Source organism: Trichoplusia ni, chromosome 1, assembly GCF_003590095.1.
Source record: "Trichoplusia ni isolate ovarian cell line Hi5 chromosome 1, tn1, whole genome shotgun sequence".
NCBI lineage: Eukaryota > Metazoa > Arthropoda > Insecta > Lepidoptera > Noctuidae > Trichoplusia > Trichoplusia ni.
This window is the reverse complement of record NC_039478.1, coordinates 12,895,887-12,913,276: the sequence shown is the minus strand read 5'-3', so window position 1 is coordinate 12,913,276 and position 17,390 is coordinate 12,895,887. Positions and strand designations below refer to the sequence as shown.

Genomic DNA, 17,390 nt, shown 5'->3' with positions numbered 1-17,390 from the left:
TGCTAGGATACCATAAAAATAAACAAATACTTACAACAACTTTATTTTAAATGAGACCGTTTCATCTCTATCACACTTATGTACATTTGGTTTAAATAAAACAAACCTTTGAAACATTTTACCGCAACATCTTCATTAAGTTTGTGCATATTTGAGAAAAACATGTCCTATAATTAAATGTCGTATGATCAATAGATTTAAGAATTGTAGAAATACTCGATCACGCAAATTGGTGTCTCGTCGCTTTCAAGGGCATTGAAAGCTTTCTCATAACTGCACATACAATTATCTTATAACTATTTATAACTTAACTCCAAAATGCAAAAGGTAAAAAAATCCAACAGGTTTTATAACTATGAGTACTTTTGAAATGCGATGCGGCCACAGTGACGTGGGCGCCGCCGCTGGCCGCACACATCCTCTCGCGCACGCAACAGAAACATTCACAATTTAGACTTTGTACTTTACAATTGAATTAATTAAACCATAGATGAACGTAACAACCGATACAAGCGGCCCCGCCGCCGGAGCCACGTACACCATATTGCACCTGACTCAACACTCAAAATCAACCCGACCGATATTCGTAAACTTCTGCATTTGGCAGACACTAGCTTATATAACATGTACATAATGTATCTAAATTTAGAAAACACTATTTAAACTTTAATAAGAAAAAGAAACTTACTATAACGTCAGATTAGGCTTCACATTGAATTATGTTGTGCTTTTTTTACTTTATCACAATCATCGTACATAAACTATTTATACAGAACAAGTATATCATCTGTCATACAGTACATACCTCTATGGCGGAATTTTAAATAAAACTTTAAAACCATAACAACACGAACAGTCGTAAACTTGCGTACACTGTACACAACACAAAGATATACAATACATATGTCGCAATAGATATGACTTTTGTAAACGAGCAGATATCAAATAGCTCCAGTTCTAATAACAAATATAATATATTACAACTCATTGTATCCAAATTGCCTCATAATTGTAATGGAATGAAATCTGTACATTTATAATCAGTTGAATTTTATGAAAACTGTAAAAACTTCCTGAACATAATTTGATGACTAGACTCTTAAAACATAATATAATGAGCATTTACAAAACAGAAAAACACAAATGTCTACTTGTATGTCGGTGCACTCGTAATATTAACTGCACGATCGTATTAAAAATAATTTCTATGTCATACATTCATTACAAAAACTATAGAATTATAAATTCACATAATATTACGAGAGAGAAAACATACACACAGTTAATGTTACGAGTGCAAGGTGTATTTAACAACTAAAGGTATCAAAACTTAATAACTATGTAAAGTTTAACTTCAGATAGTTACTTCTCTATAAACGAACAAGGTATGATCTAGCTTCGAGTATCTGTCGGAAACATTCTAGGTATCGCGAACGAATATAGTGTGTGGGTCAGTCACAGGAAGTCGCTGGCGGGCTTACTCTACTCATATTTACACACAACACTAACTTCCAATTTTGTTGACACCCGCCAGCGTAATATGCTATGAAATCAAAGTTTTCACCTAAAGACTGGACAGCGGTCACGATACTGAACTGAAGACAAATGCAATTTCCGTACCCTCGTGCCTGTGCGATCTTTCTAAATAAGGCGGTTAGAAAGAGGTGCAAGCACGTAAAATGAAGGAACCGTTGTAAAGACAAAATTGTTGTCGTCAGTTGGAGTATCGACAAAGCCGGCTTCACCTTAATAATAAAGTATTTAAACATAAAAAAATAACAAATTTACATTATCGATGTACACAATTCGAGCCTCGCAACCACACATACGTACATACATAGATATGTTTGCGACAAAAGCTTATTAAAATCCTCAATCAGAGCATCTCTCTTATTTACAATGGCCTAGTGTTTCACTAAACTACTATTCAGAAAGGAATTGGGAAACAATGTAAACATGCTACATAACGTAGGAAAGCAGGTGCTATACCGATGTATACACTGTAAGTGGAACGAGAAACGACAACCATTCGGTCATTCGGTGATTAAGTGTAAAACTCAGTCAATGCTTGAGCAACCGCTGAACGACAATAGTTGTCTTAGAGAATTACATGGTGCTTTAAGTATAAACATTATAACAAGTCAACAACTCGTTAGACGACGCAACCGAGGACTCGTAGTTATACTAGCATGCAACATTAGCGATTTAAATGCAATTTCGTCGAAGTGAACACTTTTAGTTTGTATGTACAAAGAATCACCGTCAAGAGTTTGACAAGAACAGTAATGAAAAAGTCGATTAGATCGGGATCGATGTCCTGCGGAGGGCGGAGCGCGGGCGGCGGCTACAAGCGGTCGAGACGGAACTCGTGCTCCACGGCCGAGTCGGGCACCAGCGCCGTGGGGTCCTCCAGCAGCGACAGCTCGTCCAGGTCCAGCCCCGCGCGCAGCGACGCCTCCTCGCCGCCGAACATGCCCGCGTCCAGCGAGCCCGAGTAGTCTGCACACGCAAGGACTCATGTCATTTCAAATTTATTTCAGATTTCTTTCATGGGAAAGAAACTTTAACTCTGGTATTGATATTTTATTCCACTTTTAAAAAAAACCCTTCAAGGAGGAAATGCAATGCAAAACATGTGGTAGGGGAGACTGTAACACTTCGAGAGGGCCGCCAAAGGATATAAAATGCAAACTCAACTAATTTGAGTTATTAGTTGTTGAAGCTATAGTGGGCCCGTAGACTGTGTGCGTAGGTACATACCGGTGAGCACGATGTCGGGTATGGAGGCGGGCGTGGCGGGCGTGGGCGGCGCGGCGGGCGAGGCCAGCGGCTGCAGCGCCGCGAACCCGCCGCCGCCCGCCACCGGGTCGCGGCTGCGGCGGGACCCGCACGTGCTCTGCAACCACACCCACGTGTTACACACCAACAGGGGGAATTACACACAAAAACAATGATTAGCAGTTACTTAAAATTACAATTACAGCAGATTGTCTGCGAGTCTATCGTGCCAACATTATGGGATATTATATCATCATGGCGCAGAGGTGACTCCTTCAGCAACGCTTGTCAAAGCCTCTTAAGCAAATTGCTTTAGAGGAGAGGACTGCATAACATTTTAGCTTGAAATTTCCCACTTAAAGGGATTAAATAAATATAAATTTTAAGTAGTTGCCGTGAGTTCAGAAAGTGTTTTGAAAGAAAGAGCATTACCAAAACAAAAAATCAAATCATTGAGAAAAAAATAATAGTAAAGTGTACCTGTTGGTATGAAAGTGGTGAATTCGTCGTTTGCGGCGAATGCGGTGACCCGTGGTTTAGGTACGTGGGGTTGTAGTTCGAAACTGGCTGGTCCAGCTGTCAATACACAAATATAAACATGAGTATTTTACTCAAAGACATAGTAGATTGGCAAGCGAGATAAAACAACGAGAAAACGCAGCAAAAATTCTGAAAATAAATAACACATGACGACTCTAACACTACCGATATCAGAATCATGTTAACTTTACTTGAAGAATGTCTAATGAGTTTGTAAAACTAAAGCGGTACAGCCACTTAACAACATTTGAAAATAAAACATTGACGGTATTACAAATAAGGATCTTATCAAAATATTCTATAGTAAGTACTTACTAATTAATCATAAGCATAAACGGTAAAGAATAATGCAACAAACACTCAGTAATTAAGAAAAAGTCTTTATGAAAATGAGGTTTTAACAGCAAATTATATTCTCACAGCATTATGCTTATAATAGGTCGAACTAGAGTGCGATAATCATGCTCATGACAATAAAAAATAACAATCGCAAACCTGCTATACGGTAAACAAATAAACTATAATTATTTTGTACATTTGCATAACAGGTTCAACAATTTTCATTAATAATCTTGATAGAAATATGTATATAAAATTATAAATGGATTCGAAATTGACTACTTCGATACTTGCAAGTAAATGCTAAGGTATGAAGTTGAGCATGCCTTTTAGAGTTGATACATCGTCTCTAAATAATTATGCAAAATAATATATGTCAGAACAGTACTATAGTATATTATTTATTCTCTCTGTATGAAGTTTGAATAACCTCGAGAAATTATTAGGATAGTACTATTGCAGACTCTTGTTATAGGAAATGAACAGGGTAACTTGATACAACTATATAAAACTGGTCATATAAAATATTCCGGTCCATTCCCTTTAACATAAACACCGCCATAATAAAATTAAACGTGAATGAAAAGAGCTTTAGCACTCTTAAGGCTAAAGTCGTATATGTACGTGCGCTAAATAATTAATTATCTGTGGGAGTAAGTGTTACGACACGAAATAATAATTTTAATAAGCAAGGGGTGCACAATTTTACCAAAATCCATACGGATTCATTTAATTTAATACGGTAAAATTTACAAAAATTTGGACAAACTTTGTTATTGTCTTTTATACAGAGTTAGAAGGTAAAATAGTACAGCCATTGCATAGTAACGTCACTATAGAATGCATGTGAGGGGGGAGTGTCGTACATTTTCCGCCACTTGGACGTGCGCGGTCCAGCCTGACTCCACGAGGCTCTGCACCAGCTGCGCCCAATCCTTGGCCAACATCCACCAATATTACACATTTACGTACACACTAGCACACTCATGTTCAGTTACAGTCTGTCAACAAAATATTTAACAATATCTTCCCTTGTCTAGACCAAAAATTTGATGTATTCGTCGGTGTCGAAATTGACGTCACGATGAAATGAGGTTAAAAGAATAGATATTCTTACTAAAGCATTAATCTCTCGAAAACAATAATATTATTGTTTAAAGTACGTACATATGTTTCAGAAGACCATTCATTGATTAAATCTAGTTTTAAACGCGTTAATAGTATCTTATAAAACAAATAATTTTACTAGATGAACAAAACTCATTAGTTTGAAAATAATAAAACACGCCTTTTGTTTTGATGGAGAAAAAACCTTGACCTTAATCAAAGTAATTTGCTATACATATTTGTTTATTTGATTCTAAGCACGTCCAACAAGTATATAAAAAACAGGCTTAAAAGTCTTTTTCACTTCAAAACGTTCGTATATTTGGCCTGATACTGTGTTACAAATGAATTGAATAAACATTAGATACAATAAGGTTTATAATATTTATCTATTTGCGTTCTGTTACATGACGGTATCGTTCATAATTTGCGTTTGACAGACAGTAACTTTACTGTTGCTTTTGTTATCACAGCGACAGGTCAAGTATGTGAGACCAGTTTCATAGCGTAATAAATATGTGTGTTATTTATATAAAACCAGTTTCACACACCTGTTTATTGTTAAGTACAATTATTGTATTAGATATATCCTATGTGCTGGCTTTAAATTGATGACTGATGATGTGCAGCTTTCTCTTAATGTGCGTTTACTTTAAATCCTTTTCAATGTGCCAAAAGTACTAGTCTCGATTACCCCTTCCTTTCATCTACATTTAAATACATTATTGATAATGTATATTATTTACTGGTGTCGTTTTAACATTACATTGATATCACTTTGATTACTTACAATTCCTTGCTGTTCCATAGAAGCATAAGTATAAATAAATTAACATTATTCTTGTTTACAAAGTTACGTCATCGTAACAAGGACGAGCGTTAAACTTGTTCTACAATTATATAAGATTTAATTGCATTCATTGAATTTTATATAGACGGAATATGCGCATATTATTTGCGCATACCGCAAGATAGCTTGGCTAGATAATGAGTGAATGAATAAACTTAGTAAAATTAAACTAAAACATTTATTTTGCCAGCTTTGAAGATGTAGGCTAATTTAATTCAAGAATATTTTATCGTTTTAGGTTTCATCATGAAGTAAATGTTTAGTTTCGCTGCTAGGTTTTCTTTGTTAATAACTGACGAGGTCAGTAGTATACCGTAGCGAGGCGTGTCTAATAAGTTTCACAGCTAATTTGTAACATAACTGTTTTGCTTTGACCTTGAATGTTAGTAACACGTGTAACGTCGCCGGCGACCAGTTTGTCTTATTCTACGTTGATATACTATAGACTCACCATTGTGATTTGCTCGAAGGGTTGTAACAACGCTTGGTGTAGGTTGTTGTAGTCTGTTTGGGGTGATTCCACAGGACTCCCTGGACTGTGTACCATCTGAGAAATATATTTATAAATCTGATAAACTGACTAATTAAATAAATCACATGTATTGTATGCTTCTAATAAACAAAGACCAATTCGTAGTGGATCAACAAACTTTAATTCACATCAAATGGTTTTGAATTTGAATGCACTTTGAGCATTCTTCGCATGAGGACTCGTTTTGGAGCGGTAATATGTCAACATGTACTGCTTTTTTCGTGGTTTGAACTAATTCATAATTTGGCCTCTACAAGATTCATCTGGACAGGTATACAACTTGTAGTTGTTCTTAACTGATGGTATCTTACCGTGGGTGAGGGTATATTAATGTTAGACGTCGACGAGTACGGCGAGGGCGGACTACAGTGCGTCTGGTAGCCCGAAGGTATCCACCCGTGGTCCAGCGGCGACATGTTCTGCAAACAGGCAAAACGTGCACGTTTGTGAAACCTTATCGATAGTACGGGGGTGAGAAAACTGTGTGACCAAAGAGCTAAATATTAGTAGAAGCGTTTGTTTAAATCGTTTGGCTTTTAAAGCGAGCGGCGGCAGGCTAGATTGTTTTATCATATTAGTTAGTGAATAAAATAATAATTGAGCATTGTAAGTATATTACTCTAGACCGTTCCAAAGATATATCTGTGTCGTAAGTATTATCGGGATGCAATCCTTCAGCCACCACTCTGAATGCAAAAAAAAGAGTTAAACAGCATCACACTGCTTTTTGCTAAAAGCCATTTATACATGCAGTTACTATCGAAACAAAAAAAATCTAATAAAAAATATTAAAGTGAATAAATCAATGTTTACAAATTTTCGCCAAGTGTTTTGCCAATCGTATGTGGTCGATTCTTTATTACTAAAGGCTCATTTAGACGTTGCAAAAAATATTTTGAGAGTTGCATTACATTGCCCAGCTAGACCAATTAATATTCAAGTCATATAGGATCATGCACGCTTTTTCTCGAGCTAGTCTAAATCAGCTTTAATAAGTAAATCATAATGCTGTTAAGAATTGCTTAAAATTGTTTCTTCTTTAGGCAACGAAGAAACAGCATGCTTGATTAATAGTTGAATTCGAAATGTAAAAAAGAATTGACCACATGTTTAATTTCAATAATTTAGATGATATAACACAAAATTAATAGTTATAAAGTACAATATAAGTTTTCATGCAAGTAAGTAAGTATGTCTATGTAAATCATTAATTCGAATTTTAACACGAGTTTCACTCAATTTGCGATGAGTAATGGACCCGTAGTTACATTACACGTCATAATTTAATTGCGACTTATATTTGTCAGTATAAATTATTATTGTGATGTTGATATAATTTATCATAGTTAGAAAAGTATTTTTAGATATAACAATTATTTTATGACATGTACTTTATAGTTTTTGGAAATAACAATGGAACTGAAAAGTATAATTAACAGTCGGTAATTTGTTGTCATTTTTGTCAGTTGTCAGTTGAATTAAAATCCATTAGGACCTGTACTATGAAGTCTTTCAGCATTGGGAAACATTGGGAAAGCGGGATGGCGCAACATCATGTATAGCGTTGCCTCTCTTCCACAACTGGAAAGTTCCTGCTGAAAGAGCACATAGCAAGCAAGCCATATTGTTAACATTTTCTCCTGATTATAATCTTGTTAGGCTAATTAGTAGACTTCATGCATACCAGTTAAACACCAGCCGAATTGAGCAATAACCTCATAGATCATAGACATTATTATCACCTACTTACCCTATTACCCGTTATTAATATAAGAGTCAAAGCGTAGGCGTGTATATAATCATAATAAATAAACGTGTTTTATGAATAAATTATGCTAATAAGACGATTAAATTGTAGCTCTCCTAAAAAGTCACCAACGAATAATTCTGATGCATTTGAAGTATAATTATGATTAGAGGATAAGTAGAGGGTGTTAAGTGCAGTGGTGCCGAAGTAAGCAATAAAATGCTTAGAAAAGGTTAGTGTCACATTGTTAGCTGAATAACAAGTAAAAAAACGTCGTCATGCATCGATCGAAGCGCCAAAGATAATGAATGATGAAAAAACTCCGAGTTAATGTGAAAGATAGATATATTATTATAGGATATTAGGCCGAGACTCGGCTCCATTATAGATAATCAAAAATATTTGGCACCAACAAGATACAGCGTATCAAAGCATTCAAGCGACCGCCTGTAAAGAATGAGCGGGAATCAATATTTAAGAGGAGGTTAAAAAAGAAAACGAACCTTATTATGATGAAGATAATTATTTGTGTTTGGTACAGATAAGTGATTCTGAAATAAACAAAAAATGATTTGTGTAGAAAGCAAATAAACACAAACATAACAAAAACAACAAAAATGTTAAGTTACCTAACGGAAGGTAAGTGCTCACTGGTAAGGCACATGTTAACGTTTTCCAAAGCCAGTGTTAGGTCTAATGTACATATTGCATCTAGCAGCTAATCAGTAACAATTATCATTCAGTACACAATAAGTCCATTAATATCCAGTAGCCATCTACATTATGCATCACTACTACCATTCGGGCTCGAGCCACTACACGCCAAACAATACTAGCCGGTAACCGGTAACGCCGACTCATCGATTTTTGCATAGTAATGTCAATAACACCAATACTTATATTGGGATTGGCCAGAAATGATCGGTAAGTAAAATGGAGTTCTTATAGTTTCTGTCGTTTCTACAGATCGAAATATACGTATTCTGTTCATGCTTTGTTTTTTTTTCTATGACGAGTCATAACATTTTTCCTGTCTGATTTGCTTTCTAAAACGGTGTCTAAAGTCAAGAAGACGACTTGAGTAATTATATTTGAATTGTACACAAGTATTTATCGGAAGCGACACTTATTTAATATCACCAGCCTAGTTCGAAATCAACTTACGACACGACTGTCTGTCTTACAAAAAAGCCCATTTAGTCGGGCGTTCCCTTATTATAAATCAGAGAAGTTCCGACTTATGTAGCTTGAACTTCCTCACACCAAGATATGGTGCAATTGCATATTCATTTAACGAAAAATAGTATTGAACCGAATCCCTTCCACTACCGGTAGCGGTATAACCTAACTTTTGAGAATAGGGCGACAGTAATAATTTTACGATATCGATCTAATTGGCGTTGTTCCTAAGTCTAAGTCAAAGAGACATAGGAGTATAGTTCTGCTAGTAGAGCAGCAGGCTGCGTGCGCACCGACCTGCGCGTCGTAGAGCGCGGCGATGGCGGCGTGCGGCACCGTGGCGCCCACGGGCGAGCCCGACGCCGGCGAGCGCCCGCCCGTCGCCGGCGACACGCTGCCGCCCGGCGACGTCGGCGACTGCAACACCACACACCGTACTACCGCGGCAGCGCATACCTCACACTCACTACCACCAATCATTCACCTTACACTCTTGTATATCAATTATACTGATTTTTGAATCGATAGTAACCAAGTATATTGAACGATACTGTGAATCACATAGAAAAAATTATGTTTCTATTAACTTTTGTTTTCGTTTGGTCGCAACGACCGCATTAACATCTGACAATATGCGTGACAAGCGGTGGAGTTCGCTTCGCTCATCACAATAGTGCATGGGCAGACAGGGCTGCGGAAGTGGACGTGAGTGTCGAGTATAAGGTGTGTAGTGACATACGTATCTGGGCTGGTAGTCGGGCGAGGCGCGGTGTTGCGGCGCGTGGTGCGCGTGGCTGGCGTGGGCGGCGTGGCCGGCGTGCGGCGCGTAGTGCGGCGGCGGGAAGTGCACGGACGTGAGGTCGGGCAGCGACCCGCCCGGCATGGCCAGCTCGCCCAGCGCGCCGCCCAGCCCGCCGCCGCCGCCGCCCTCGCCGCCGCCGTACACACTGCCGACATACCCATACGTGCTGAACACACACCACACATTATTCATCACTTACTACACATGTTTTACACTGAATGTCATTTTTAAAACCGCTATAATTCTATAGTATACGTAAATTTATAAAATGTATAATTGCTTGATCTTTATTTGTCAGTGACATCAAAAGAGCACCAAACTGACAGTGAAAAAGATGCTCAGCGTCATTTTTCAATACGGCTAATAGACCATTTGCATTTAAAGACAAAGTTAAGTCAACATCGTGAATGTTACGAGTTGTAAAGAATTCTGTCATTGACATATAATACAATTAAAAATTTAAAGTACATATTACAGGTAGGTAAATATTGCAATATCACCTAAAATGCAAATAAAAAATAAAGGTCATGAGATATTGAACCTGTTTCTCTGTTCGTTGTTAATTATTATAAGAATACTTTAGTGTTTAGATTAAAACAATTTAAAACCTATTTTCCTACACAATAATCACCGCGTTTGTCACTACAAACGTTGTCACTACAGCTTTTTATACTATTTGTCTTGGGAAAAGCCATTCATGTTTACTAAACAGGGTAAATATGAGGTTTAGTTTCATTTTACATTTTGTAATACTCACTTATTATTGTTAGGTATTCTGGGTATTTCACATGACGATCTTGGACGATTCGCTGGGTTCATAGGTGCTAAGACGTCGAGATGAATGTCATCTGAAATAAGTTTATTGAATTCGTAATATTATGGTGATAGGTTAAGAGACAAAATAGAGTATAGTTTTCGTCTAAACCAGGAATAAACGAATGCTCTGAAGCGGTAAGTTTGAACTAGAGTTCGAACTTTTACAAACAAACAAATGACTTTGTCAATGCTTCCTTTATTATTATTTTAAGAAGTGTTATATTTTCCAGTGTTCTATCCAGAACCTGAGAATTTTAGCTCACTACTATCAAACACTCATTTACATACACAGATACGTCTAAACTCAACAGAGTTTAGTCACACCATAAATTAACATCTAAGCAGCTTTCTTGTATGGTTAACCTTAATGATGTATTGTTTATTTGAATGAACAATTAACATTATATTGAATGGATTTCTAATTATAACTGGTTTAGAGTACTAACTATAGATGCAGACACAGAACATCAGTGGCGATAGAAACCTGCAATAATTAAAAGTAGAACGACAGTAGCCAGCCAGAGTCAAGAGCAATAAAACAGCAATATTTTTGCGATATTGCTGTTAAAGTGCCATACAAATTTCACCGGCCGTCAAAATTTTCCCGGCAATGTTACTTTGGATGTTAAGTTTCTATACACAAATCCGTATCACCAACGACGTCTATGTCTGTCATACAAAAAAAAAAACAAAACAAAAATTAAATAAAAAGGTCTTACATACCAAAGAACAGTTGTCCCTCACCTCTCCGGTGGTTCTGGTGCGGGTGTAGGTGCGGGTGGGCGTGCGAGTGCATCGTCCGGTGCGGCGACAGCGGCTGCGCGGCCGCCTGCTGCTCGCCGCATGACTGGTGGAGCGCCGAATCTGAGTTCGTACGGCGCCAGTTACTGTCGGGCGGTGGACTGCAATCGTAAAAGAGTATCTGTTAATACTGTTTTGAAAGACAGTTGACTGTTGTTGGAATCTTGGAAGATAGTCAGTCGCCGTCTTCGAGGCCCTCTGAAAGAGGTAGAACCTCTACTTTTTCTAAAAATTATGCTATTCCACAACTTTCACAAAGCGCTATCTAGTCGCAAATTAAGCAATCATAAGTACTAGATAACTGAAAAATATACTCATATATTTCTTTATATATTAACACAGAAACAGGAAAAACGATTGATCTCATCACACAAACATTTGTCGTGGGTGGAAATCGAACCCACGGTAGCAATCTGGGCTACTGACCACCAGACCAACAGGCCAGTCAAAAATAATTACTATTCACATTTCTATTCTTCTGTTCTTGCAATAAAACCCGATTTCTGACTGACTAAGCATTTACTCTCAAAAAATATTTTATTTGATCATGTGTACAGCCAATGGCTACCAGACACAAGGAAAATCTAGTCAATAGAACCTGGGAATTCCACAGATGTCACCGTTATTATATAATTAAGCAGATTGTTTAAGGACCTCAATATGGTGAATAGTTGTTTTCTGCTCATCGACAAAACAGGAAAATCCCGAAATTTATTTATGTATCTAGGATATAGCTACGATTGAGCTTATTCAGTGGTGATTCCAATAAGTTTTGACTACCGTTGTGCGTTGTATTTCTGTATTATTCGCAATTGAAAAAACGCCCAACGAGCGTCGCACGGTACTCTTCAACATTTTTAAGCAACATACCTATTTACAAACCAGTTGTAATATAATGTTTTCCTCACACAAATGTCAAATATTACGCATATAAGTTGAATTGTAATTTGCAGACGTGTTTTGACGTCATAAATAAAACATCGGAAAGAAACAACTTAAATTCACGAGACATAAGCAGGAAAACATTCGCTGTAGTACATAATTAAAAACGAACGATTATATTATTAGTCTCACGGTTTATCCATGCATGCATGGCCTAGCAGAGAAAAAGACAATGACGAAATGTACACGACACTTTCCTTTAAATCAAGTTGCTTTAAATAAATGCGGTTGGTTGAGTTAATTACATTCACAAAAGTTCAATAATCTATACGCCAATTCGAAACGTTTCGTAGAAAGGCAAAACCTGAATGCTATTATTGCGTTTTTTGTCGGTGTTCCGTTGATAAAAATATATTTTTCCGTCGCTCAGTTCTTATGAGATTGTTTGTAGTAAATCTATAACCGTTTTAGGTGCGCTACGAAATGAAACTTTTTTAATTAACAATGGTCTTTATGGCCTTGTGGTTCTATGCATGGGTTTGTATTCGCACGAGGTACGGGTTCGATCCCTAACGTAGGACAGGTTTTGATGTGACTTTTTCAAAGACATCTACTCTCTTTATATTCTTAAACACGGCGTTTGGTCAAAAATCATCGTGAGGAAACCTGGATTCAAAATATTGGAATCTTAAATCGCCAACCCGCAGCGACCTAGCGTCGTTATCAATGCTCAAACCTTCCCTATACGGGAAGAGGTCTGTGTCTAGCACTGGCATGTAAATAGACTGATATTTATTTAATGTTTTCTTTGCCATTTCTTAAGTAGAAAGTGACGCACGTGTATAATATTTGAATCGTTCGGGAATAGATCATACGACCGTTCACGGGGAAAGTCGACCACTAGATCACTCATTAGATCTAATGTTAGTTTAAATACCATTTTTATGATAAGAACATGACACATAATCAACGTAATTATATATTATCTCTGAAGGAGATTAAAAGATAGCCATAACAATATTTGATTGATAGTTAGAACAGCAGTATAGATAAATATCGATTAAAATACTAGATGGTATTATTAATAGGTGCATTTAATCTTGTTAAGTAAGATCCTACTATTGCACTACACTTGTAAATGTGAAAGTTTTTAGAAGTATACTGTATTCTTGTTTCTTCTCCACTTGAAAAGCACTTGGTGGGTTTTGAAGTAAACAGGCGTTTAAACTTGAGATGAGGTAATAAGCAGTTAATTTATTTTTTCAAGAAAATATAAATTCTGCTAAATGCTTCGTATATTCTACATTCGCATTCAAATCACATTTGTCAGAATTTGATTGGAGTCAAGTAATAATGGCAGACAAATCAAGTAGTTATGGAATTGGTAACAAAAAATAAACCAAATTTAGACGTAGTGATGTTAATAAAAAAAAAAAAAACAAATAAGTACACACTACAGTCATTAGGAAAAACTAGTTCTTTTTACGACTCACGTTCAACATGGTGTTCTTATACGCATTATGCGTTGTTTCCTGCATATTTGTATCAAACAATTATTAATAAATATGAATGAAGTGTCTTAGAACGACATACAATACAACTTGAATTAACATTGCAATGACTCACGAAATATTTTACCTCATGAACCAAGTAATTAATAATTTTCAACACGTTGTTACTGCTAAATTGAAATAAGTTATACGACTGTCGTTGTTGGCTCCTTGCGACTGCGTATTTTAGATAATAATTCAGTATGACTGCCATGATTAGAGAAGTGACGTAAGGAATGTAGTTACCGACTGATTTAATTATCGTAACCTCGACTTCTATATAGTGCAGGTTATGTAGACTTAATTATTACTAAATCAAATAGTTATTTCTCCGAATGCCTTTCACGTTAAGAATAGGCCAGTGCTGGCCTTCAAACAGTTTTAGGGTCAATTATATGAATATTTGATTGTAGATGTTAACAAAAAATTAAGCATATAACAAAAAATATTGTTTCAATTGTCTTTTAGTTGACTTGGGTCTAAGTAAGGTAAAAATTCGAGTCAATGACCAAAATACGTAACTAAAAAAATGGCGGGAAAAGTGACATTTCATCATTTACTAATAAACCAAAACCATGGAAATCTCATCAAACAAACCATGTTACTTGATAAACAATAATGTGAACATTTACCGCGCAATTATGACGTTACGCAAATTACCGTCGTGAACAATGAGGGATGATTGAAAAGGATATGCTGACATGCAAATCTCTTTGGAACTCTTACGTTTTAGGTACTAACCTCAGATATACGGTGCTGCCGTATGGACTGGTGTCGTGTTTCCTGTCGGCCGGTCTCCGCATAGGGCCCACGGAGGACGACGTGCGGCCGCGCTGGCCCGGCGACCGCGACGGCGAAGTGCCGCCGCTGCGACCGCCACCCATGCCATACTGATTCGTTAATGGTAACTCCTCCGGCTAGGGACAATCAGATATACACCTATTACAGATAACATTTGCTTATTTATCTTTCAAATTACGAATTTGAGTTTTGGCGGGAAACGGTTATATGAGAAAAAGTGATGCTATTTACAAGGGACTTACAAATAAATTATATTGAGATTCTATTAGCATATTTATAGATTAATTGAATAACCTTAAATTTTAAAAAGTACTATTCAATTAAACTAAAATAAATTACATGTAATGAAACACTGATGGTGTAAAGTAAAATTTAAATACAAACATTATGCATACTTTAATTTAGGGTTTATGTTTTCTAATAGAATAAACTGGCATGACAGGGATGCTTATAATTCTATTCCTAAAAAGTGCATGGAAATATCTATATCACCTCTTACAAAATATACTAGCCACTACTTAATATAATTGGAATGAGGATGCAACATGCCATTCATCTATCTAAGCATCCTAATAAAAATCCAACAAAAATGACTAATAAATTATGTTTGCCACTAAACAATACCCAATAAACATATGTTGCATACAGTAAAAGCAAACAAGTAATATTTTACTTCATAAATGCTTGAATACAACACTTATAAATTACTAAACATTAATATCTGAACCTGATCTGTTTATAATATTAAAATGAACAGATGACGGAGTTAACTTTACTGAACAAGAAAAGATATTAGAACACATGTTATAATGTAAATAAAAGTTTGACACAGTTTTCTGTTAAACTAGAAATACAGCATGTTTATTGTTACAAGCATTTGATCCTATTTAGCAATGTTCAATATGTTTTGCAGGTGACAACGCAATTAGCACCCTCATAGTTACAATAATCATATATTATTCAACACTTAACACATAAATAATGCAATTGTTTGTTTTTTTTTTAATATTTTGCAGAATTTTTTCTCTTGCCTATTGATTAGCAAATAAATTGAATTTTGAATGGATCAAAACACAATATTACACACCTAATAAAACAAAGGAATTAAAAATAATGTAAATACATTTCAGCCATCTACAACTGCACCACTACCGAAAATAAAGAGGTATATAGCAAGTTCTACCATAAATTGTGTGATCAACCATGATCTTGCAGGTAATAATTAAATAACAGGCATAATTAACTATTTTTATTCATTGGTTACTAATGTTAATACAATTTTCAGGTTAGTACTTATAGTTTATACTACCTGCAAGGTCATAAATTGGTAGATTTATGCTATAAGGGTTTAAAAAGATAAGATTCCAAGACAAAGGAACCTTAATTGTTTCCTGCTCATTGGCGGTAGCCTGTGGTGCAGCCACATTTGGCAGGGAGCCACTGCGGAATGTGCCCAAGCCTTGCTGTGCGGGCCGGAGTGACGACTCAACATTATCACTAGGCTCTGGAGGTGGTTTGACTCTTGCTACCTTACTTGAATTAACCTGCAATCATGATGCCTGAACATCTCTTGACTGTACTCTGATACAGAATGTACTTGTTTTTACTTTCACAATGTTTACTATATAAATATCAAAAACAAAACACATATTTTATGAATTAAACTAAAATTATAACCCTATATACACTCTGTTTACAGCACAAAACATTGTATGAAGTCTAGACCAACAATATGTCTGACTAGATGTGTAATAAAATTATCTTCATTGACATGTTACTATTGTTATCAGTTATGATTGAAGAATAAGAATTTATATTTCCTTAGTTTCATTAGGAGATGTATCACTCATAATATTCTAACTAGCTATTGTGTAGGATACCAAATAGACTTACAATTCATTTTGACAATGACAATTGTGAACTATACACACAGAACTGAGTAGTATTTTGCAAGTGATTTTTATAAAAAATGATCACTTTATTGTTTAAGCGCAATAAGTTTATGGTAATGCATTATTGTTTACGTCGGCGGGCACATTTGACGGCCAGGAAGCGACTGCCTGAGTAAATAGGCGACATACCTTTTGGGTTGCGTCGGAAACTTCGCGCATAATTTTCTCAAAAGCAGCTGTTTCCTCTGCCTGCTTTTGATGATGTAAGGCAATTTTTTCACTAAATTTTCTTGGATTCGCCATGATGGCCAGTAAACATTTATTTTTCTCGTTTTTACATCACAATTTTTAGCGTTCAAAGATCCAAAACGCGCTTGACTGTCAGGCACAGATAATGAGTTGCCAATTTAGAAAAATGTAGTGGTGGAACTATCATTTGATAAAAAATTAAGGCGATTTTGCGAAAGACAAGTTTACGTATAGTAACACTAAATCATAAAAGTTTTGAAAATGTTATAACAGAATCTTTACCATAATTATTATCACGAGAATTTAAAAAAGATTTTTATCGTTTCATAAATGGGACTACGTTTAAAACTAATAATTCTTTAAAATAATAAATAATGTGTTGTAAATTACATTTTTCGTGGTAACCGATCATTTTTATTCAATGTCTTGCTTAAGTGCTTATAAAATATTTTTTTAATTTTAATTTTTAATGCTACTATATGTGCTTATGTCCTAAATATAAATTGAGGAATTGTTGGCCATATT

General features: G+C 35.9%; 1 protein-coding gene across 6 annotated transcripts; it reads right to left on the bottom strand.

Moving 5' to 3' along the window:
• Positions 1–27: 27 nt before the first annotated feature.
• LOC113495410 (CREB-regulated transcription coactivator 2-like) lies at positions 28–17,024 on the bottom strand. 6 transcript variants are annotated; one of them, XM_026874119.1, is made up of 12 exons: positions 16,806–17,024; positions 14,665–14,840; positions 11,414–11,592; positions 10,632–10,722; positions 9,812–10,040; positions 9,370–9,489; positions 8,397–8,444; positions 6,458–6,565; positions 6,066–6,161; positions 3,259–3,354; positions 2,761–2,896; positions 28–2,499 (listed from the first exon to the last, which is right to left on the bottom strand). In XM_026874119.1, the coding sequence occupies exons 1-12, from the start codon at positions 16,917–16,919 to the stop codon at positions 2,345–2,347; spliced, it is 1,548 nt and encodes a 515-aa protein (XP_026729920.1). In that variant the 5' UTR covers positions 16,920–17,024; the 3' UTR covers positions 28–2,344. The 6 variants fall into 6 exon arrangements, with proteins under 6 accessions (XP_026729920.1, XP_026729927.1, XP_026729936.1 ...); XM_026874126.1 differs by having other exon boundaries at positions 9,812–10,019; XM_026874135.1 differs by having other exon boundaries at positions 11,435–11,592.
• Between the last annotated feature and the right edge of the window lie 366 nt (positions 17,025–17,390).